The sequence below is a fragment of the Mesocricetus auratus genome, unplaced genomic scaffold, assembly GCF_017639785.1.
Source record: "Mesocricetus auratus isolate SY011 unplaced genomic scaffold, BCM_Maur_2.0 Super-Scaffold_100031, whole genome shotgun sequence".
Taxonomy (NCBI): Eukaryota; Metazoa; Chordata; class Mammalia; order Rodentia; family Cricetidae; genus Mesocricetus; species Mesocricetus auratus.
The window spans coordinates 15,822,731-15,847,581 of record NW_024429212.1 but is presented as its reverse complement, the minus strand read 5'-3'; the positions used below and the strand labels follow the sequence as shown (position 1 = coordinate 15,847,581).

General features: G+C 42.6%; 1 protein-coding gene across 9 annotated transcripts in view; it reads left to right on the top strand.

The window, feature by feature from the left end:
* Znf644 (zinc finger protein 644) overlaps positions 1–14,767 on the top strand; it is a 60,755-nt gene extending 45,988 nt beyond the window's left edge. For 8 of the 9 annotated variants that reach the window (XM_040733632.1, XM_040733631.1, XM_040733626.1 and 5 more), the window contains 2 exons: positions 11,684–11,786; positions 13,095–14,767. In XM_040733632.1, the coding sequence (XP_040589566.1) occupies positions 11,684–11,786; positions 13,095–13,287 (296 nt within the window). In that variant the 3' untranslated portion in view covers positions 13,288–14,767. Of the gene's footprint in view, positions 1–172; positions 2,806–11,683; positions 11,787–13,094 lie in introns of those variants that run through there. The other variant, XM_040733633.1, reaches the window with a different exon arrangement.
* Positions 14,768–24,851: the final 10,084 nt, after the last annotated feature.

Here is a 24,851-nt window from a genome sequence, read left to right as displayed (position 1 = left end):
GGTGCTTTATTAGAAAAGGAAATGAGTGAAATTTCAAATATATAGACTAACTCATTGGTCTATAGATTAAAACCTCAACGGGAAAAGTCTTAATAATGGACCTCATTGATAATTATATAGATTTTTCTTTTAATGTGTCTCACCTGTGTATAGGATTAGTAAACTTAGATACACACGTATTAGTATGCACATTTTTCTGTTATTTTTGGTTGGCTAGTCCAGCTTTGCAGATAATCTCTTCAGACTGCTTGTTTGCCTGTCAGCGTACTCATAATGCGCTTCTTATGACTTGGAAAATGCTTTGCTCTTGACTTTGTACTCTTTCAAACTGCTTGCTTTAGCAAGTTTCATCTCTCTCAAGTCTTAAAATACACCTTTTTTTCTGAGTACATCTTTTTCTGTTAAGTCTTCTTTCAAGTCTGTTTTATTTCTCCTGCGCCTTTGAAGTCGTTGCCTTGTGCTTTCTTGAGTAGTTGGCTGCCCTGCCTTTTTCTTCTTCCTCGTGTTCTACAGTGTACGTCGACTATGCCCTTCTCCTCAAGAAACACTTGACTTGTGCTGGTGTCTTTCTTCTGCTTCTCCACTTGGTTTCTTGGCTTTGTACACAGATGACAGGACAACTGTTGGTATTGAAGAGGCGGAAACAGTTTGGCTCCCTGATTAAAAGCTCTGACTGTGAGGTTTTAATTTTCGTAGGCCTGTACTTTGATCAGCATGCGATTGTAGACATTTAAGATGGAGGCAGTAAAAGTGAGAAACTGCTGATCTGACAGGTCATTGTCATTATCCCCGTGCTATGCGACTCACGAGCCTGATGCTCAGGGATTGCCTTGTGACGTGTAGGTCTAGGCTTCTCTTCTGTTGTAGAGGCAAGTTGTGCTCGGAACTTTGTCATTTGTCTACACTTGGAGGGTTACTGCATAGCAAAGCAGGAGTGCAGACCAAGACTGTCTTACCTTGGCTTTTTACCCTTAGTCACCTATTCTCTACTATGTGGAAGAAGACTTTTTGTGTATTTCTGTTTGATAATCCTTAAATGAAAGTGGGTACATTTTGGTGAAAGCTAAATAACTGAGTCTAATTAGAAACAAGGACCCAAGATGTTGGTGAGGCCTACTTTGGATTATTTGGAGTGCTTATGAAGATGTTTCATTGCGTTCTTAGCAACTTATTCTGATATTTAATGGGTGAGGTGTTTCTCCACTTGACTGTTGGTCCATTAAATACTTAATCTCATCTGAAAACTTTTCAAAACACAATAGTTTAAGGCACTGGTAATTGATTTTACCTTTCATTAAAACAACAAAAGCAAACCAAACCCAGAACCCTTTATTATTAGAGAGAAAAGGAATATAAAATGAATTGGATAGTCTAGGCCATCAAGAGAAAAGAGAATATTGCAGTTAAATACAAACCCCATGTCAGAAGAGCTAGACAATCAAGTGTTTACTTGGCATTTCTAGGGTTAAAGAAGGAAGAGCACAAGTGTGAAGAAAATCCAAGGTGGCGCTTTCCGTACCTAATAACCAGTTTGTCTCAGTCTAAACTTTCTTTGCTCCCTAAAGCTGCGCACAGACACACATGTACACATACCTTTCCTGCTTTTTCATGCCAACTAAGTTTTTATTGGGCTTCATTAATGTTTTTGTTTCCCAGACAGAGAATCTGGTTAATATCTATAAGTGCCACACGCCTATTCCTTTCCCAATGCTTGTATCACAGATCTAGCAGGTTCTAGATTATTGTAAGGGGTTCCTTAGTTCCCATCATTAACAAGCTTAGCTTTGTAAAAGATTTTATATATAGGGGGGATGCATTGTAAACATACGTTAAAACCATACCTTCATACAAATGGAACAATGAAAAAGAGAAAATAGTAGGAGTGAAGCTTCTAGAAAACTCAAGAATGTGTGCTCTTTGTTCAGTTTTTGTTCATGTGGATGTTTATTTGTATGATCCAGTTTTGAATAAAAAGCTTAAGTGGGGGTTGTGAAGGTGACTCAGTGGTTAAAGTGCTTTCTGAAATATGCAAGGACCAGAGATTGGATTCTAGGCGTCCATGCAAATCAGCAGGGTGTGGAGAAACACTGGCCATTCTGTCCAGTTGACACTGTGGGCTTTGATCTTCACATTCAGTGAGACTGTCTCAAAATAAACAAGTAAATAAAATGAAGAAGCACTTTAAGAAAAACATCTCCATATCAGCCACTGGCCTCCACTGTGCATGAACAGGCAGTTGCACACGTACACACAACACAAACACACAACCTTGCACGTTGTCAAGACTGAGTGTGATAAGCTGTGGTAAGATGGACATTGCCTGTTTAGAAGCGTCAATCCAGTGAATTGCAGAGATAGAAATGTTCCTTCTAACTAGCCTCTGACTGACACTCTGCTTCCTAAAATGTCAGTGTGCTGACTGTTCAAATACTTGTAACGAGAAGGATTTTCACGTTAGCATTTCGACTCCCACGTAAATTCATATTTATACCTGCACACTCTCCCTCCCTGTCCATTTATTCATCTGACACACTCTAGTGTTGTTGTTTTATTCTTTGTCATTAAAAGTGAATGCTTTATATGACTCGGTAAGTTGGCTGACTCCCCATTGAAAAGCTGCTACCCACATTTGAATACCCTGTCTTTGTTTCTGTTTAGGCAGTGGTACGGACTAGAACCAATGACAGTAAACTGTCTTAGAAAGCCTAAAACTTCTGAGGCAGCAACAGAATTATTTTTCTCAATCTACTCGTTTTTGTCTGCCCGCTATTATTTGAAGTTAGATAATGACCTTTGGGATTTCAGGTAAGGTTTCAAATGTTGGTCTTTTCACAGAACCACTAGTACATTAGGCCTGTTTTTCAAAAAATAAGTTTTAGTTCTCAAATCAATTTTTAAAGTAATTGTAGGTTGGATCTTATTAATGGGCATTTTACCTGTTTTCAGCTTTAATGCTATAGTACTCCTGTAAGTGCTAATGAACTCAGCCAGGTGCTCAGTGGGTTTGTAAACTATTAGGAATGTCGCCCCTGCACTGCAAAAATGCTAGAGGGGTCCTTTCTGCTCTGACATCATACAAACTTCCACTGTGTGTCAGGTGAAGCATTTGTGTGCGCACAGTGTCTTCTGTTACTACAGTGTGATATTCAGTCCCATAGGGTGTAAGCTGAATGTTGCTCTTACAACTATTGAAAGCAACTTTAATTCAAAGCCAGATACCTTGATAATTGTCTGGACTGGACTGGCTTTGAAATGAAGAAGAAATACCTGCTATCAGGGGTCTAAGGAAGGGTTATTGGCAAAAGTAACCCTCAAAATTAGATTAGTGCTCTGCTGGGTACCGTGGGGGCTGCAGGGGTCCAGCGCTCTGGTGGTCGCTTAGCTTAGGCACCTTTAGAGCAGACTAGGAGTGGAGAGCACTGGTTTTCCCTTCCAGCTCGTTTGATTGTTAGATTCCTGAACACAAATGGACATGTGTAAGTACTCAACATTCACACAAAATAAGGAGAACATGGTGATTTCTAACTTGTACTTTAAAAGCTGACCATGAGACAGTGTCCATATTTCCTTAGCTGTAGCTTGTTTCAGCTATAAGTTATAAGGACATGTATCTGTGCTTATGTTGAGTAATGCATCATTTATTCAAATTTGGAAAGAAAGGGAGTTGTTCTGGTTAAATACATTTTCTAAGATTAGTTCTTAGTGCCAGACTTGACTTTTTTCCCCTAACCATTTGGATGTTATTTTTGCCTTGTGAAACAGATGGGTAAATGTAACCCTATACCCATTTAGAATAACCTATAAAGGGACTGATAACTATTTTTATTGTGCAGGGAAAGGTGTGTATGCTTTTGGCCCACTAACCCTAAGAGGGTTGGCTGATTTGGCCAGCATTCTTCAACTCCAGCATTGGCAGATTGGATTTTACTTATAGTAAAAACACAAATAAGCATAACTACAATATTAAGACAGATGGATGAGTGCCATGGATGAGCTGCGTGAACTACTGGGTGAGTGTAGAGGAAAGAGAGCACCCTGAAGCCTAGGACCAGTGTGGCTCTCCCGAGTGTGTGTGGTTGGGTTCACTGTCGTTGTTGTTGTCTCAGTCAGTAGATGCTGAAATGTGAATCCAGTGTTGTTTTTTATGATAAAAACAAGTTGTACCAAAGAGGAGCTATAACCCATCCCAGCATGTGTTTTGATTTGAGCCTCAAAGATAACTGGTTGAAATGGAAAGTCAGGGTCTGGAGAGGAAAGGAACCATAACTTAGAAAATGAAGGAGTGATGTGGGGAAGTGTGAAATGTTTGTTAAAAATGCCAGGAGGCAGGAGACTGGGAGTTAGATTGCCGTGGTAAGCCAAGAAGAATACATAGGAAGGTAATTAATGCTGTACTAGCATTGCAATGAAGCAGAGACCCCTTCTGTGTAGTTCTCGCTCTCCTAAGACACATTGTGTAGACCAGGCAGCTGTGACTTCTCATTTGGGTTCTTGAGTGTTGTTATGGTCTGGACTGTGGTACGGTTACAAAAGACGTTGTTAGCCAGAACTAAATGTAAGTGTTTTGCTGTAGTTGACTTTTATGGATATTATCCTAGTTAGTTTTTTTGTCAGTCTGAGACAAGTTTTGACCATTCGAGAAGAGGGAAATCCTTGGTTGAGAAAATGTCCTCACTACATTGGCCTATGGGGCATTTTTATCTTATTTTATTTTATTTTTTGATGAATGTAGGGAAGGGGCTCAGCCCTTTGTGAGCCATGCTGCGCTTGGGCCCATGATCCTGGATAGCATAAGAAAGCAGGCTGAAGAAGCTATGAGGAGCAAGCCTGTAAGTAGGTTCCTGCCTTGAGTTCCTGCCCTAGATTACTTCAGTATTGGAAGATTAAGTAAACCCTTTCCTCCCCAAGTTGCTTTTGGTTGTGGTGTTTTATCACCACAGACACCCTAAGACAGGTATAATACAAATGTACTCTAACTACCTCTTGTGAGGTTAGGCCAAGAAGATGGCTTGTTGGGGATTTAATTCCTCACTTATTCAGAGGTGCAAAAGTAGAATTTACTATTTCCTTGTTTTATATAGGGGTTGAGGAAACACACACACACACACACACACACACACACACACACACACACACACACACACAGCCTTAGCTAGGAGATGCCCTCAAAAGAAAATAACCTGATGAGCACCATGTCTGCTTTTCAGTTTGAACTTTGTTGGAGTATGTAAAATCTTTAAAAAATGATTATAATCAAATTCATTGAGACCATAAAGTGTGACATTTAGATTTATCTGTCTTATTGAAGTTGAATGTGAATAGATATGGAAGGTAATTTGACTTTCTTGCTATATATTAGGAGGGAAGGAGTTTGATTAAAATACATAAGTAAATTATTTTTAAAGGTGATGCACAGATTCATGATTGTGGAGTTTAATGTTTGTTCTGTGTTTTATTATGTGTGTCTTACTCTAAGAGCAGTGATTGCTCTTCCTGGCAAACACTTGCTTTGTTAAATAAAAACAGCATGGAGCCCCAACTCACCTGGGAAAGAGTTTTAACTTGTCAACATAAAGAAGTAGCATTTGCTGTCTCATTACCATTTATATCTAATCATTCCTCCTGTATCTGGATATATTTGTGTATTGAAACAGTGGGGGCAACTACAAATTGTGCTTTTTCTTTCTTTTCCCATATAGACTTCAAGTGTAAACAAAAGGTTGCCTTCCAAATTGTTTGCATGTCATCCCCTTCCAGGTTAAATATTAAGATATTTCTGTGGACGTTGGCCCCTCCCTGATTGTTTATTTTCATTTGGGGTCACAGTCACTGTGCTATTATGGTACTAGGTACTCAGGACATGACCCTGAATGCATTTGTATGGTCTCATGCAAAATGAATAGGTGTACGTAGCCTTTGTTTGAAAACACTTAACAATTTCAGGGCTGTAGTAGCAGAGTGTGAACCTAAGTGTAGAGCTCTATATGGCTGCACATCTCTGAAACTTGTCTTTTGAACTCTATGCAGATGGAAGCTTAAGTAAAAAAAACAGGTTAGTCTTTAAAATAAAAAAGATCCCCTGCTTCCCTTAATTCCTGCCTTGTGCCAGCTTATACTTTCTTTAAAATACCCCCCAAATCTAGTTCTTTTTCGGTTGAAACTGAGAAAGATAAAATGCTTATTTGCACAGTCTTTTATATGCTTGAGTCTTAACAAACACTGGCGGCAGTTAGAATTGAGTTTGTCAGACTCACACTTGAATACACCTTGGGACATTTATCCTTTTCCCACCTCACAGCTGCCACTACCACCTTCCTCGCCTGCTTTTTAGTGGTCCAGAATGGCGGCTTACCTGCTTGTGATCATTTAATGATCCAGAATGGCGGCTTACCTGCTTGTGATCATTTAATGATCCAGAATGGCGGCTTACCTGCTTGTGATCATTTAATGATCTAGAATGGCGGCTTACCTGCTTGTGATCATTTAAGGTCCAGAATGGCGGCTTACCTGCTTGTGATCATTTAATGATCTAGAATGGCGGCTTACCTGCTTGTGATCATTTAAGGTCCAGAATGGCGGCTTACCTGCTTGTGATCATTTAATGATCCAGAATGGCGGCTTACCTGCTTGTGATCATTTAATCCCTGCTGTTTTTACAAATAAGCCTGTAGTTGCTTTTGCTTTTCAAGTTGAGCGTGCTAGCCTTGTAGAAAAGGTATTTCTTCTAGTGGGGCTATAACACGCTTCTGTTTAGTGGCTGTGAAATGCCATTATGCTTCACCACAACCCAGGGCTGAGTCGTTTGAAGATTCCCCTCCTCTAAAGTTTGGGCTGAAATTGAATTTCTGTTATGACCATACTAAGAGGTGGAGGCCATCAAGGCTGTATCCTCATGCAGGCCTTTATTAACTCCTGAAGGTCTGGGGTTCTCCAGGAAGAACGGCTTGTCCAGTCTGGTGCAGCCAGTGGCCTCCACCCTCCGGAATCCTGAGTGTGTGTATTTGGAGAGTTAAGTTGTTGCTAAGAAGTAGGACTGTTGTTACAAATACCTGAGGGTGCAGACACCTTTGGAACTACATGATGGAAGCTTTAGGTGAGCATACTACAAAAAACCGCTTGCATTGCTGTGTACGGAGCCTTGAGTGATCCAGGTGCGGGGTCAGAAGACAGCTGTGGATTCCTTAGGTGCTGTGATTGGAATATTGGCAGAAATGGGGACAGAAAGGCCATGCCGTTGAACTCTTGAGACAGTACTGGAAACGAAGTGTAAGGGTCGCCCTTGTTAGGTTCTTGTGAAGAGTCGGGCAGAATCGTGTGGAACATGGAAGGAAGGAGTAGACTATCTGGTGCCTGGCATTTCCTGACAACAGAGTTAGACAGCTGAGTGTCCACCTTAGCTGTCAGCAGCTGTGAGAGAACAGCCACCGTCTAATGCTGCAGCTTCTTGTAATCACAGTGAGGCAGGGTAGCCACTAGTGAATCACCCTGGGGCATGTACAGGGTGAGGGAATGTGCTGGGGAGAGAGTGAGTCCTCAGTGTGTCAGGAGACCCTTAGCTAAAGAGTTGTAGCTGTGAAGAGGCCCATGCTGCTCCTGGCAGGAAGGTAAAGACAGCGCTTGTGGGTCTGTGGCAGCTTTCACTGGAATGTCATGTGTGATCTAGTAGACCCCCACTCTGGAAGATACAGGTGGGGAAGCCTTTGCTGTTTCCAAGTGGTATTGAATCTTCAAGCCCCCAAGAACATGTTAACTGCGGGAGCGTTAACCAGAGCAGCGCCCAGTCGAAATGGGAGTCAGAACCAAACTGCTGCAGAGAACCTGCGTTCTCTGCGTGCGTCTGTTACAGTCAGAATCCTCTAAGATCCTGAGTCTGTGGGAGCACCAGCATGTGACAGGAGCCTGGGACAGCTACAGGCATTGGCCTCGCACCTACCAGTGGAAGTCTGCCCAGAGTCAGACAAACCTTAGGGATGGGGCTCCCAGACTCTTCACTGTGTCCAGGAGGCACATGGAGAAAGGTCATTCTGGAGCTATAAGGTTTAATATTTTTCTTACTAGCTTTTTGACTTACATGGGACAAGTTTCTTTTGTTCTTGTCTTTTGAAATGAGATGTCTATCTTATTGTTAAAGACTAGAGTCTTAAGAGATGATTAGAAGCTACAGGGTTATCTCCTCACGAATGGATTGATGCTTTTATTTTAGAAATGGATGAGTTAGCACAGCAGTGATTAAAAAAATAATAATGGGTTTGCCCAATGCCCTCTTGGTTTCCATGCATAGCCAGCTCCTGCCATGTTAGTGCTGAGCAAGGAGGCCCTCAGCACACGTGGGCACTCCAGGACTGTAAGCGATGCACTTCATTATTTCCATTTGCCCAGTCTGTGGTATTCAGTTATAGCAGCAGACCACACACTAAGAAACATAGATGTAAACCAGTAGTCAGCTAAAGAAGTAGAGCTCTTAAATAACTGGGCAGGCGTGATTGAGAGCAATTAAAAATGTTAGTGGTGAATGTTAATATAGTCATGGTGTACTTCTTCTTGGCCACAGAAGAAGCTTCAGCTGACACCAAATAAACCCTCATTCCTCTGAAGTCATTTGTGTAATGAAGAAGAAATTCTTAGAAACAATAATTGTATACTATACACTGAGCAGAGCGATGGCAAGAGTGAGATTTTATATAATGACATCGCTGTGTATAAAGTGAAATAATTGTTCAGAAAACAGGCTTGTCTTTGGATGTGCATGTCATCTAATGGCTTGCTTGTTGTCACCTGATTAGTGCTTTGGACTGTTTCATAGCACAACACTGTGGGGTCTTTTGAGTTTTTCCATATTTACTAAAACACAGCTGTCTTACTAAATAGGGTGATTCTGGTCGCCCCCACATTTCTGTTCTCAGCGGGCACGTGAGGGCCTGAGTCACCCGGCCGCTTCTGTCCTCCTCCAGCGTTGTATGCAGTTGCAGACACGGAAACAAGGGCACGAACTAAGATGCAGTGCCAGGCCCAAAATAGTGAACATTGCTGATCTGGAATACCTCTGAGACAGACATGTTTGTACATTGTCCTTTGCAAAATTCCATGGAACATTCAGTTGCCATATGAATGTCTTCCTTGTACATGGCTCTCTTACTTAGGGTTTTGTTTTGTTTTTTTTTTACAGTTTTTTTCTAAATGTGTGGGCTGCATTACATGGGTAGGTTGGATGCTAGTATTAAAAAAAACTTGTTACTCATTATATTCATTTGAATTATTAAACAGTGTTCTGGGAACCAAGGAATTTTAAAATAATGGAGATGGTAAGACATTTAGACTTTCAGGTTTTATTACCAGAGGTGTGAGATTTGGAAATATCTTAATCTTAGGAAAAAACTTGTAAGGATTCTCAATGAAGAATTTGTATAACCTGGCTTGGAAACCCAGTTACCAAAAACCCCCAGCTGCACAATGATGGCCACACGGCTCTGATGTCATGCCAATTCCAAATGTTAATGCTGAACTTTTGATGGCTTCATTTACAATTTTAGATACTACTATTCATAAAACAACTTCGAGAGTCTGTACAGCATCAAAATTCAAAAAATGCTGTTCTTCTCTCAAGTAAAATACCATGCACGTCTGTGTGGCTGAGTTGGTAGCTTATGACACATCCCTTGACCTCCTGACCATTTGCTAACAGTAGCACTCTGAAGATGGCTTCTACCGGTCATTATGTTGCATTCTGTCTGAATCCTGTGGTAATCTATTTGTATTCTACAGAAGTTTTTTTTAATATAGTGTGGCAAGTTTGACAACTAGCAAGCTCTTGCTGTGTCCTGCATCACAGAGGTAGACATGACATGTCTCATAGGTGAAGGGAGTTTCCAGAGAGCAGATCACCTAAAAGTCATTTAGTTCTAGATTGCTCACTGCAGCAGCTGTGGAAAAGAAGTATATGGTGTTTGGCTCACTCAAACTAATTGTGATGAGGCATCTAGTTTCTCCATTTAAGTTAGACTGCTCTGTAACACATCCCAAAGAATGTAAGCAAATGGTGCAGTGGTGTTAGAAAGGAGTGTCACCCATACTGCCTTGTTGTAGGACAGATTTCCATTCACACATCATCTGAATGCCAAATGGTTCAATACTAGGTTTTGCTTTATTTTTGCAGCAGAAGCATTTGTTGAGTCCCTGCTGTGTACCAGGCTCTTGACTGAAATAACTAATGAGACCCTAAAAGTATTTTCTGGAGCTGGGTTATTTAGCTTTGAATTAGCCATTCTTCAACGCCTGGCCTCTAACAGTTCTTTGCTTATTGGCCTCTTATTTAATAATAAATAGAAGAAAGCGCTATGAGCCAAATAGAAAAGTGACAAAAGCTGGAAATAGTGACTGAGCTTTGAGGTTCCCACGGTTTTTAGTTTGCTGTGTGCATTTCTGTGGCCTCTCCACTAGACTGCCATGAGGAGCTGCGGTCTCTGGTTCTGTGACAGCAACGCCTGTTCTCATGGAACAGCCCACTTCACAGGCTATTGGGCAGCCTGCCCTGTGCTCTTACTTGGAATTTTGTGGGTGATAGAAGAGAGAAGGCCATTTGAATGAATAGTTCTGTCTGTGAGGTTTGGATCCTGCAGCCTAGGTTCCTAGAGAGCAGCTCTTCCTCCTCCTGTTGTCTGGCCAGCAGCACCAGCACCTACAGCTATCCCTTTGTGCAGAGGAGTGCTGAAGCTCTGTCCACGGGCTGGAGAGCTTTGTGCAGAGGAGTGCTGAAGCTCTGTCCACGGGCTGGAGAGCTTTGTGCAGAGGAGTGCTGAAGCTCTGTCCACCGACTGGAGAGCTTTGTGCAGAGGAGTGCTGAAGCTCTGTCCACCGACTGGAGAGCTTTGTGTTCCCCCCGGTTCAACTGGTGGAAATCTTCTCTGTCATTGATTCATGCATTAGGAGTAAATTATTAAAGGGAAAGGTTAAGTAATGGAAAAGTGTCAAAACCAATACTAAAATATTTGGTCTACCCTTTTAAAAAGTATTTCTTTTTAAATCACATTTTTAAAATAAACTACTGGAGAAAATGTAGAATGAAAAACTAAAAAATCGTTGGCATCAAACACTGGATCCAGTTGTGAACTTAAATGACCCAGATTTATAGTTGTTTCCTAGTAAAACTCACATGTCTGCATGATTGTACCTGTAATATAGGTTGAGTTTAAAAATGAAAACTGAGCTTTGTTTGCTATTGAATTTCAGGGGAAGTTGGCTTTTCGTTGAGCTTTGTCTTGCATTCATTGTTGATATTCCATTGCTCGATTGCTAGACTTACTTAATAGTGTAGTAATGAAATGCAAATTTAATTGAGTAACATTAAAAAGTTGTGATTTCCCTGGAAATAAAATGTTGAAATTACGTGTGATTATAAATAAAGATACCCATTATTGTAATTATTGACCAGCCAAGCTCCTGGTTCTTTAGCCACGTTTTCTTCATCTGCATGAGCGGAGGAGGCCATTATTTGAAAAAGGCAGCACAGAGCATGTGCGCGTCAGAGCTGCTGTAGGAGTGAGTCACTGGAAGTTGGTGCATGCCCTGTAAACCGGGTGGGAGCCGGACACACCCTTCTCCTTTGAGATGCAGATGGCGTGCCCTCTCTTGTGTAGCTGTGCTTTAAGTATATGAGGAATGTTAAGTCTTTCTCTTCCTTTTTTAGCCTTAGATTGTAAGCAAAAGAAATCAAGGTCAAGATCTGGAAGCAAGAAGAAAATGCTAACATTACCTCATGGTGCTGACGAGGTTTACATTCTCCGATGCAGGTATATGCCTCTGTTGTCAAACGTCGTCCCTTTCTTCGTTTTCCTTTGAGACACGGGAGCTGTTTTAGTTGCCATTTTTATTTTGTGGCATGCTCAACAATAAAGTTATAAATGATATTGCAGAGACAGCTTAGAATCTTAATTCATCATATACTTAAGTTTGCTTCAACAACTAGTAAGATTGGGTTTGTGTATCAGTCAAATATATGCCTGTGTTACACTGTAATTTATAGAAGTGGTAAATTGATTGTTGTGCTTTATATACTTGATGGATTTAGTTTGTTTCTGCTGTCTTTAAGTTCCTGCTTATTGAGAACACATTTTCTTTCCCTGCATAACTCACCTCCCTCGGTGCACCCTCAACAGATACATGCGTAGGCACAGTGTACTTCTGAATTGGAGAAGGCTCTTTTGAGAGATACACCCTTTGGAATAATTCATGTGAATGAATTTAGATGTTATAAAAGTATGTAGTGGGGCAGGGGAAATGGCTCAGAAGCTAAGAATACTGCCTACTCTTCCAGAGGACCCACCCTTGGTTTTCCCTTTGCCCATGTGATGGCTTGCAGTTTGCAGTCTCAGGGTCCTGTGCCCTTTTACGGCTCCAAAGACAATGGGCATATGCAGGTGGTGCACGGACACAGAGGCAGGCAAAATGTCCATGCACATTGATTTTTTTCTAAAGAATCCTGCTTAGTTAATTTTAACCCAAATGTCATTATAAAAATTAAGGGCATTTACTAAATCTGTTAATAAAGGAGTACATTGATTCAACTTAATTTAAAACAGTGGTTTTCAAACACCCCCCCCCCCCCAAAAAACCATACAGTTATTTTCATTGCTACTTCATAGCAATGCATAACTTTGCTACTGTTAAGAATTGTCATGTAAGGGCTGGAGAGATGGCTCAGTGGTTAAGAGCACTGGCTGCTCTTCCAGAGGTCCTGAGTTCAATTCCCAGCAACCACATGGTGGCTCACAACCATCTGTAATGAGATCTGGTGCCCTCTTCTGGCCTGCAGACATACATGAAGTGCTGTATACATAATAAATAAAATCTAAAAAAAAAAAAAAAAAAAAGAATTGCCATGTAAAATATCTGCTGTGCGGGGTAGACTTGGGTGACCCCTGTGAAAGGGTTGTCCGGCTTCAAGGGGTTGTGGCCCACAGGTTGAGAACCACTGATTTGTTAGACAAGCACTCTATCTCTGTAGTGTATGGTGAGATTTGCTTCTTACATTATGGGCTTTAGATGGAGAAATAGAATTACCTTAAGAGAACTACCATTATCTACTTCTTTTCTTGTAGGTTTTGTGGCCTAGTCTTTCGGGGACCATTGTCTGTTCAGGAAGACTGGATTAAGCACTTGCAGCGACACATTGTAAACGCTAATCTTCCACGGACTGGAGCTGGCATGGTGGAAGTCACATCACTACTTAAAAAGCCTGCCTCTATTACAGAAACTTCATTTTCTTTACTAATGGCAGAAGCAGCTTCATAGAACCAGGAACCCTTTTAAATAGCAAATTTAATTGGATGTAAATTTAAAATTCTCGTCTTTTTTTTTTTTTGTAAGCCACATCCATTTATAAATACTAAAGTAGGAAAATGGGGGAGCGTGAATTAAGTGGCATCAGAGCAAGCTGTACACTTAGGACAGTAAGTGGTCTATATATTTTATATAGGGTGGAGACGTGTTTTCAAGGTTTGCTGAATTTGGTTGACTGAGTTTACTCAAAGGTCTTATATCTGACAGAGCCATCTGTAAGTGTTGCACACAGGTTTACAGACAGACTCGATGAAAATCAGATTGTGTTCTCTGCAGTGTTACCAGAATCAAGGCTCTGTTTCTTCCCCACACTTACATAGAAAACTAAGACGTTATATTTTGTTGGTATGTATTTAGTGTTTTGTATAATTCCAGGAACTGCTAACTAAATTTACTCAACTTTAGGGCATTAAATATCATGTACTTCATAGTTTGAGACTGTTCACCCAAATAGGGCAGAGTACTATCTATGTAGATGTGTTAAGTGTTTTTTTTAATCACATGATGGTTTTTTTTTAATACTAAAAAGTTGGAGGGAGATTTGTTTAAACAAGTATTTCTAAAAGAAATGTGTCCATAGTCCTGGAAGCTATTTGTGGTAAGGAGTATTCTTTACTGCAGTTGCATTTCTCAGACAATGAAGTGGTGCACCATGCTACCTCCTACTTTGTCCACAAAGATGCTATTTACCCTTTCCAGTTTTGTACCATAATAGATTTTAAAAATCTAATGTTCTGTACTGCAAGACATACTTTTGTTAACAGATTTGTTTCTTTGTAATGTTTTACGTACAGTTTGACATGCTTACAGGACAGGGTTGTCTCTTTATTTAACATTGTAGAAATGTAATTAATAAACAAGGCTCACTACACAATTTAGAATAGGCTTTCTCATTTATATTATCTTCCAAATTTGATCAGTTAGCAAGACTATTAATACACAAACTATTTCTACATATGATGAGAATGTTTACAATTTCAATGCTAGACCTTGTTTTGGATGTGATTAAATGTATGAAAACTGTGTAACACTATGCTCATGCTAAGAACCCACATAATGGAATTACCGAAATAAATGTGCTGTGAGGAATGGAAAGTAATGGTGCAGGCGTCTTGATCATGATCAGTTGTGATGACTCCCTTCAACTCTTCCCAAAAGCAACTTAGTTCCTTTAACCCCAGACCAGTCTCCTTTACAAACAACAGTTTGTGTGCAAGCACTCATTCCACGCCATTTCATGTAGTTGCTAATAGAGGTGAACCAAGGACATGTGCATTGATCCTTTTCTTCATCTGTAAATAAAGTTAAAAATCAGTTAAAGCGAAGGAGTATTTTGGTAGCGTATATACATACCTCACTGCCAGTGAAATTACTTTTCCTATGGTATATCTCCTTACCAGAAATTACTAAATAAAAAGATTTCAAGAATTAAGATGCCTCTAACATGAAGCATTTCTTATTTTTATCATGGGAACTAGTCCATAAAATTGTTTCATTTATTTGGCTTGTTTATAAATATCAAGTTACTTTGGTTTTCTAGAAACACTACATTGGTCAGTATGTTATGTGTGAAAAAATAAATTTGCCTGCTGTGGTTATTAACCTTTTAACTTGGGTCGTTTAATGTGATGAATCACATCACATTTCTTTTGACTGAAAATATACCAAGCCTGTGTTGATATTGATAACCTCTTACTACAGATGTTTTATTGAAAATCCTAAAGTAGATTTCAATCTGTGTATATGTCCTGTTGTCTGCTTACTTGATGGAGAAAAATCTCACGGGTTTCCCTGGGCTGGCTCTGAACTCAGAACCCTCCCTTCTCAGCCTCTGGCCTAACTGGGACTACACCAGTGTGGCACTGTGCCTGGCTCAGTATAACTTTTAGAACTGAGCCATAATGCTAACAAAGCAAGTAGAATCCACAAGTCTAGGGGGAAATGACAGGGAAAATGAGAAGACTTGTGGTTTTTAGGGAGTTCTTAGATTTAATTTTGATTATTTTTTATCATGGCAGCTATCAAAATGTAGGAGTGTAGTAGAATTAGTGTAACCACGTAGTTCAGAGTTAAACCAAAGACCTTCCCAGGAGCAACTTTGGCACCTCATAAGCTTAGAATCATGTCATTTGCAAATAAGGCTGCGGGGATGTGCTTTCCCTTTAGTTAACTCATTTTTCATTATTTACCAAAAACATTATTCACTTATGTTTTTGTGAGGAGAGCACAACACACTTGTGGAGAGTGAGAGTTCTCCCTTGTACCGTGGGTTCAGGGTTCAGACTCAGGCGGCCTGCCTTGTACCAGGGCAAGCATCCCCTGCTGTGCTGTCTCATTCCTGCCCTCCCCCCCCTCCTGTGACCGTGTTTTATTGCTCTAGCTACGATTTTGAACATTGTGTTAAGCAAAAGTGATGAGAATGGGCACATTTGCCTCATTCCTGACTCAAAAGGAAATACTTTCAGCTTTTCAATGTTTGTTTATAATTTATGTGTGGGTTTATGTATAAACATCCTTTGTTCTGTTCCTTTTGTCCTGATTTGTCAGAAAAGAGTCTTGAATCTGTCCTGATTTGTTTGTCAGAAAAGAGTCTTGAACTTTGTCAAAGGCTGCTCCTCCAGTTGTGTGGTCTCTGCCCAGAAGTGTCTATGTTGTATTTAACATTTGTTGGTCTGCATATGTTGTGCCAATTTTGATGCATATCAGGGATGAAATCAAACTGGCAAGGGTATTCGTTGTCCTTGATGTGCTCTTTGGTAACATAATGGTTTGCACAACTTATTGAGAACGTCCATATTGTGGTGGCATTCTTTGTGGTCAGCATGACACACCGGTGAAACAGGAAGGTCAGATGAGGAACTGCCTCCATCCGATTGGCCTGTGGGTTTGACTGGGAAACATCTTTTTGCTGGTTAATGTCCAAGGGCCTGCCCACTATGGGGGTTATCATCCTGTATAGGAAAGTCCGGGGGAGCAAGCCAGGAAGCCGTGTTCCCTCCGTGGTTCCCCTTAGTGATACGGCTGTGACCTGAAGAGTTGGAAGATGAAATGAGCCCCCTCCTCCCCAGGCTGCTTTTGGTCATGGTATCAACATAATCACAGGAACAGGAAGGAAACTAATGTCTACCTGCGCTCGTCGGGGAAGTTGATTTCCACTCATGCTTGTCGGGGGAATTGATTCCCATTTCTCTCTCTTGTTGGGTCTTTATCTGGCTTTGGTGTCGGTGCTGTTAGCTTCATAAGTGATTTTCGGTGTGTTTTCCCCTTCCTTTTGTGGGCTAGTCTGAGAAGGAGGTGGAGTAGTGCTAACTCTCCTTCTAGAGTTGCCGTGCACCATCAGTCTGGTGTGGGGCTTTCCTCGGTGGGGAGTTTTAGGTTTTCAGAGTCTTTTCATAATCTCCCCTGTGGATCTCATTGGTATTTGCTATAAAAGCCCTTTCTTATCTCTTAATTTAATATTTCAGGTCTATTCTCTTCTTAGTTTTGTTAGAGATCTGTTTTTCTTTTTAATAAATGAACTTTTGTTTGATTAACACTGTGTATTCTCGTTTACTCTATTAATTTCTGACCTGATCTTTCTTGTTTCTGACCACCTGCTTCTTTGGGGTCTGGCTTGTTCTAATTTTCTGGGACCTTGACTGAACTTCCTCTTTAGGTCCCTTTTTTTAATGTATGCACTAAGTTCTAATTTTTTCCTAGAGCTTACCTAGCTGTGGCCGAAAAGTTCTAGTGGAGTGTGCTTTTTCATTTTCATTCCGTTCTTGGGATTTTTAAACAACCTTCCTGATGGCTTCGTTGACCCAACGATCGGTTGGGCATAGAAGGATCTGGATGGGTTCCCAGCACCCACAGAGGGTGGGATCCCATGCCTCTGGCCTCCAGAGGCACCTGCAGGTGTCGTGTGCATATCCACGCACAAAGACATACGTATATAGACATAATTTAGTAAATCAAATCTTTTTAAAAGGAGTATACTGAATTTCTCAGGCATTTGTGTGGTTTCACTTGCTATTAATTTCTTCTCTATACCACTGTGATCTGCTAGGAAAATAGAAGTATCTGGCTTGTATATTTCTTAAGTTGCTGTTCTGTGACCTATAATGTGGTCCTGTAGACGCTCCCTGTCTGTAGATCTGTAAGGACCATCTGATCCATTGTGAGCTTTGACCCTGAGGGTTCTTTGTTGACTTTTAGTTTGGATGATCTGCCTAATGATGAACACGGTCACACACTGTTATAGTTGAATGTTTTTCTCTATCCTGCTGGTTTCCCTGGGCCGGTTTCTCTTGCTCGTGGATTCCCATAGCCACTTATGAAATAATCACTCAGAGGCTAATATTTAAGTAGAATTGTTTGGCCAATGGCTCAGGCTTATTACTGGCAAGTTCTCTCTCTCTCAGTTTTTAATAGTTTATATTTTTGCCACAAAGTCTCTCGTGGCTTGTTACCTCACATCTTGCTTTTCTGGCGGTCACATGGTATCTCCCTGACTCCACCTTGTTTCTCTCTGTATCTTTGTTTGGATTTCCCACCTGGCTCTATTCTGCAACACATATGGAAGCATAGAGAAGGACCCTATCTAGTCACCATACTGCTGTGAAGAGAACACCAGGACCAAGGCGACCTTGAAAGAAAGCATCTAATCAGGGCCACACCTTCCTGAGTTTATGCCTCTTGCCTCCTTAGCTGGAGATGGACTTTGGCATCACAAAGGTGCCCAGTAGAGTCTTGCAGTAAGCCAGCCGTGCATACTGGGTGAAGTGGGGGGGGGGGGGGTAGGCTTTGCATGACTTTTTAAACCTCAAAACCCACTCCCAGTGTCACACCTCCTCCAAGACCACAACTCTTAATCCTTCTGGGGGGGGGGGCATTTTCATTCAAACCGCCATACCCACTACTATTGTTTCAGTGTCTATTAACATAAGCCCCAGCATTCAGAGTGTGTGTGTGTGTTTGTATTCGTATCTATTGACCTCCCTTCATATGTATTAACCTTTCCTCGGTTTCCCTCACTGACTTCCACCCTTTGATTATCAGGCTGGGTATCTGTCAGTCAGTTGTGTTTTCCTGGATGTATTTCCCTCATTGTTACGGCAATGTGCACCGGGGCAAATATAGTGAGGGGAAAGCCTGTATAAGCTGGGACCCTAACTGCTCAGCCCGCTTGGCTGCCAATGGCCCCACCCAGGGAGCTATCTCGTTGGCCACCGATTCTCACTTTTTAATCCACTCAACTTGTCTGTGTCTCTCTATAAATTGGGATTTTTACATTTTAAAGAATTGCTGAGAGATGCTTGCAGATTTTTATGACTTTACTGGTTGTTTTTTCTGGGTGGTTGGATTTTATTTTATTTTTCCTCTCCGGTTTGCTGTCCTGGAAATGGTAGGTTTCTTCTGGCTCTCCTTTGATCAGACATTCCGCCCTTGGGACTTGCTCTTTGTGTCTGCAGCTATCTTCAGTGTACACGGTAGGCCAGTAGGTGTCTCACCTGCCATGCTGGCTCCGAGGCTACCGCCTGCCTTTCGCTGTACTTGTCTCGTGGTGACTTTTTTCCCTGTCAGTTTTCAAAGATAGCTTTGCTGGGTATGGCAGTCTTGGTAGGTCGTTACTGCCTTTAGGAATGGGAATACACCATTCCAAGTTTCCCTGGCGTTTACATGTGGTGTTGCCTGAGGGTAGCATCTCGACTAGTACGTAGTGCGGGGGCTCTTGTCTGCCGTGCCTAACATTCTGATTGCCTCCTGCATCAGAGTGTCTATTTCTCTATATAGGGGTGTGTGTGTGTGTGTGTGTGTGTGTGTGTATTTCCTGCTGTAGTTTCATTGAATAGATTTTTTTCTGTCCCTTGAATTTTACTAAGATTTATTTATTCTTTGTGGCCTTTCCCTTTTTTCTTTGCTGTAACTTACTGGTCTGGGTCCTGGGAAACTGTAGCCTGCTGGTTTCCATTGGCCTTCCTAGATGCTGATTGGAGCCAGTAAGAGACAAGTATTTGCCAGATCTGTCTTTGCCTTGTAGTTTTGTGGGGTTCCCCTCTGCCACAGTGCGCTTGACAGCCTGTGAGCGGGGCAGGTCCTCACTCCACCTGGATTTGCCTGAGCTCTGCACAGATAGACCTCTGCACTCACTCTCTTGAGACAGGGTTTCTCCGTGTAGCCCTGGCTGTTCTGGAACTTGTTCTGTAGGCCAGGCCGGCCTCGAATGAGAAGCTACCTGCCTCTGCCTGTGCTGGGATTAACAGCATGTGGCCGACTGAATTCACACTTCTATGTTCCTGCTGTTCCTCTTGTAAGACGACCAGGGTGGTTCAGTTTTAACCGGTAGGCCCTTTCTCTCAAGATGGCAGCAAGCCCTGCTTGCCCTTTGAGTCATACAAAGTAAGAGAACCAGGACTGCAGCTGGTTTGGAGGCTTGTGAGGACTGTGCACTCCCCCCCCCCCCCCCCGGCCCCCAGGCTGCGCAGTGAGGCTCTGACTTGGTGTGAGTCTTGAACTCCCTCTCCCCTCCATGGGTCTGACTGTGCACCCCCCCCACCAGGCTGCTCAGTGAGGCTCTGACTTGGTGTGAGCCTTGAACTCCCTCTCCCCTGCACAGCTTCACAGCTGAGTCCCTGCCCTTCTCAGCACTTCTCAGGGCTTGTGTCTGTGTTCTTGTGAGTCTCCGATGCTCCTCCTCCTCCTCTTTTTAGAATTTATGTTCTTATTCTGAGTCTTCTTACACAGGCATGTACCTCTTAGGGGAAGCCCTGTCCTCCTGTTCTGATTGGCAAGCATGCGTTTGCTGACTGCTACCATGAAGCTGGCCACATTAGCAACAAGGAAGGAGTGTTGTCTCGGTTGCCAGCAGAGGCAGTCACTTCGCACAATGGTGCTGGCGTGTGTGCAGACTTTAATCGCTACAGTGTTCCATTATATGCTTGGCCGGTTATACGTTGGCCTTTTATATTGTCTCAGGTTTTAGCTTTATAAATGAGAGCTTCATGCATTTGTATGACGTATGCTGAACATATCCCTCCAACTGCCCCCCAAACTCCTCCCAGATCCAGATCCCCCAACACGTTTCCTTACCAAATCCATGTCTTCATTTTTTCCCCCTTTTTCTTTTTTTAATAAGCTGTGAGCAGCCAGGGTTGCTTTCTTGGGGGAAGTTTCTAGCACTATAATGGGCACATCCTAGAGCTGGGTGTGTTCACACAGCCGAGTCTTTAGACGGAGATCCCGCTGCTCGGAAAGCCCGCCTCGCCTCATCTCTGCAGGTTGGAGAATGGGTCACCTCACTCTGTCCTTGCCATCCGCTAATTTAACAGCTCTAGTTTTTGCTATGTTTTGTTCAGTTTTGAGTGATGGATGAAATACAATATGTGCACTTTGGACGTTAAAGGTGCTTGCTTTCTGGTTTAAGATAAGTATGATTATTACATTTTACTAGAAGAAATGTCTGAAGTAACAGCAGCTGCACGTTCAGAGTTTCCTGGGAGTTCCTCAGGTTACCCAGTGACACACGTCATCTCCAGAAGTGGAGAGTAACTGGAGGTAGCACACAGTCCTTACTCGCTCGCTAAGACGTTTGCTCTTTATGGCAAAGAAAGCTGCACCAACTTCGGCGAGTGCTTCTCCACCTTCTTTAGATGGCCATCTGGGTTTTATTTAGCTTGCTGATGTCTGTAAAATGGCCATTCACTGTCTTTAAACGTCTCCCTACATTTTTAGTTCTGTGGACTTGGTTTATGTCTGTCTGAAACGTGTCACTTATGTTACTGGTCATTCTGGTCTGTACTTCGGCTCCCCTTGTGTGGATTCTGTGTCAGGCTGAGTTGGGCTAGCCTCGGAAAACACCATGCACGCTTTGAAAGTCTTCCCAGCTGGCATGAAGCATGCTGCCTCCCTCAGGATTTGCTGCACACCAGAAAGAAGCTTCTTACTGTAGAGTCGTGGGTCCTTAGACTTTTTCCTTTAAAATCTACTTTTGTTGATTTCCCAAGGAAAACCGCTGTGGGTACTTAACCCATCAGCTCATCCTTCCCGGCCTTTTGATTCCTAGTAAATTCGGGGGCGGTTGATTCCTGTGTGCTTTATTCGACACCCCAGGTTTAGGTAGGTGTATTTGCGGTGTCTTTTGTTTACTTGTTACATGGCACTCAAGCACCGATTTCCCTTTTGACCAGTTTCTACACGAGGGCTGCCCTAGGCAGGGTCTCTACTGCTTTCATGAAACACCATGACCAAAAGCAAGTTGTGGAGGAAAGGGCTTTATCCAGCTATTACACTTCCACACTGTGCTCCATCCCTGAAGGGGGTCAGGACAGGAAAATCAAGCAGGGCAGGAACCTGGAGGCAGATGCAGAGGCTGTGGAGGGGGGAGCCCCTTACTGTCTTCCTCCTCATGGTTTGCTCAGCCTGCTTTCTCTAAGAACACAGGACCACCAGCAGCGCAGGGGTGACCCCAGAGTGGGCTGGGTCCTCCCCTCTCAACCATGACTTAAGAAAATGCCCCGCAGCTGGATCTACGGAGGCGGCCCCTTCTTGATTCGGCTGGTACTTGAGATGGTTCCGTACTCACAGGAACCCTCTGCTTTTAAAGCCAGGGGCTGGAAAGGGGGCTCAGCACGTAGCAGCACTTGCTGCTCTTGCAGAGGACCCAGACAAGATTCCCAGCACCCCTGTGGTGGCCCACAGTAGCCTGTAACTCCACTTCTAGGGCTCTGATGTCCTCTTGTCTCCAATGCCCCTACACATGCACGGTGCATATAAAGTCACATGCACACACACAGACACACGTAACAGGAGAGGGATTTTTGTAACAAAATAAAATCCTATTAGAAATAACACAAAGCTTCTAGAAATTGTGTGTGTGGTTGGGTGGACTTATGGGTGCGTGTGCACAGTCACGTGCGTGCATACATGTGCACATGTATGCAGGGTTTTAAACTTCTGAAATGTTTTCCTGTTTGTGTTTTTAAACTTCTGAAATATCCTCCTGCTTGTGTTTTTCCTTTCTAGCATGTTAAAGTTTTCTGTGTATGTCGTATACCGTGGTATGTATGTGAGAGCATGTAGGTGCCCTTGGATGGTGGGAAGAGAGATTCCCAGAACCGGAGTTATAGGCAGTTTGTGAGCCACTTTGTGGGTCCTGGGAATCGAACCCAGGCCCTCCATCAGAGCAGGGTATGCTCTTTACTGCTAAACTTTCTCTTTAGCCCCTGAGGACATTTTCTAATTTCCTTTTTCCGGTTCTAGGCTGCTTCAAATAGGTTATTTATTTTTTTCTTTGTAGTTTACTGGACTATCCTACGTTTTAGTAATTGTCCTCTAACCCTGAAAATTGAAGTACCTAACCAGAGTGTGGTCTTATACACATGTGATCCCAGCATTCCAGAGGCTGAAGGATGATTACAAGTTCAAGGCCAGCTTTGGGACCCTGGTCTCTCTCTCTCTCTCTCTCTCTCTCTCTCTCTCTCTCTCTCTCTCTCTCTCTCTCTCTCTCTCTCTCTCTCTCTCCCCCCCCTCTCTCTCTCCCTTTGCATAAGTTCGTTGATACTTGGCATCAAGGCTGGTCCTGTCTCCTGTGTGGAGTCAGGGGCATCACAGTGGGGAGCTGTAGCATCTCTGTGGTCTGCTGAGGTAAAAAGATGGCATGGCAGTGACTACGGTTCTGCTGGTGACAGTGGCGTATCCGGAGTCTGTAGATGCGAGTTGCTGGGAGAAAGCTTCCAGGAGGGGAAACTGCGAAAGCAGGTGTCTGCTTGGGCTGTGATAGCCCAACACAGAGCCCCAAGTTCACACTGCTGTTAGCTTCCCTCCCTCTGCAGAGTGCACAGCACGTCCTCTTGTCCTTCCTCCTCCAGAGTCAGCCATTGGGACAGCATCAGAAGTATTTAAAATGACTAACGAAAAGGCATCTTTTCATTAAGTCAGTCTACTTGTAATTACGTTTCATTATAATTGGTTTAAGTAATAACATTTTTTTGGAGACAGTACTTCTGAAAGAGGTACAGAGTTCATTTTGGCAAAAATAAAAAGCCTCGCTGGTAGCATGTCATAATCTCCACATGGAGGCTGGCAGATACTAAAAAAAATTTTTTTAAAGCCAGACATAATCACAGGGCAAGCCCTAAACAAAAGAGAGCCTTAATGTGATTTAAATACCGTGACTGAGTTGCAGTCAGCGTCAGCCTGGACCGAGTTGAATGTGACATCATCCTGTATGGAAATATATTCTAGCAAAAGACTACTACGGCCACCATCTGTTCCCACATCTCGCCGACTGGCCCGTCCCCCAGTGGGATGCAGCAAATACGTTTAAACATAAGCACATCTTCCTCTCACTACAAAGTGTGAGTATCACCCCAGTGTTGTGAAGACTTTGTTTCAGGAACTATTAAGACAGCTGGCAAAAAAAAAAAAAAAAAGAGAGAGAGAGAGAGAGACTTCTGATAGACCTGTGAGCATTCACTGGTCTTACATGTGCTTTAAAAATTGTCCTTTATGAGGTAAAATATAGAAGAAAGGTTTATTTCAGTCTTTGGTTCACTGCGACAACTCCCTGAGAACAGTGCCAAGACTGTTGCCAAACGCCTCAACAGTGACAGCCGTAGTACCCGGTCTCTCGGTCCCTGAGGTGGAGTCTGCAGGGGCTTCCTTCAGTTACCCTGACGCACTGCTCTTCAGAGGCAGTGGTGCCATCGGCTGCACGGAAAGTACTCTTCCCTCAGCTCTGATCTTGCCCTTTGTCAGACTGCTAAATAACTCACTGACTGCTGGAAGGAAGGAAACCGTACTATCTATCTATTATTTAGGAAGCACCCCTCGTCTGCAGATCCCTAGTTAGTCCTAAAGAAGTCTTTTGAAGGTCTGTGGAACTCTTCCTGACAAGACAGGAGCCTCAGAAGTAGTATGTGCACACTGTGGGGGAAGAGATTAACCAATTAATTTTATTGTATGAGGTTGTATGAAACTGACCCTTTATGATAGGGTCTTATTTGGGAGCTGAGCTGCAATTAATAGGAGCAAAGGAATATATAAATCACATTTTTGCAGCAGACTCAGTTATAAGAAGTAAGACAAAACAAAACAAAAAAGTTTTATTGCCATTTACTTTCTATAAATTGTTGATTAGGAAACAGCAGCAATGGGGCTCATAGCCAATGAAGTAACAGGACAGTGTCCTGAAGAAAGCCTCCATAAGCCATAAGCTTTGGCACTACAGGCGTGGATAACTTTCCTCATCTTCTGTGTGAACAGAATTAACCCAAACAACTGGGGTCAAAGATAACAAGACCGATGAGGTAAATGGAGATGGCAAAAGAATATCTTCATGCAACGTCACTTCTTGGCCATGGGGACCACGGCCATCGGTGTAGGGAGCAAAAATCACAATTCATTTGAAATTCAAGAGCAGCAGACTGGGTAATAGCAGTTTTGAATAAATCCTTGGCCAGCTGAATACTAGCCCCTAGGCTTCTGCCATGAGTACAAACCCCACTCATGTGAAGGGCATTGTGCAGAAGATGGTGGCC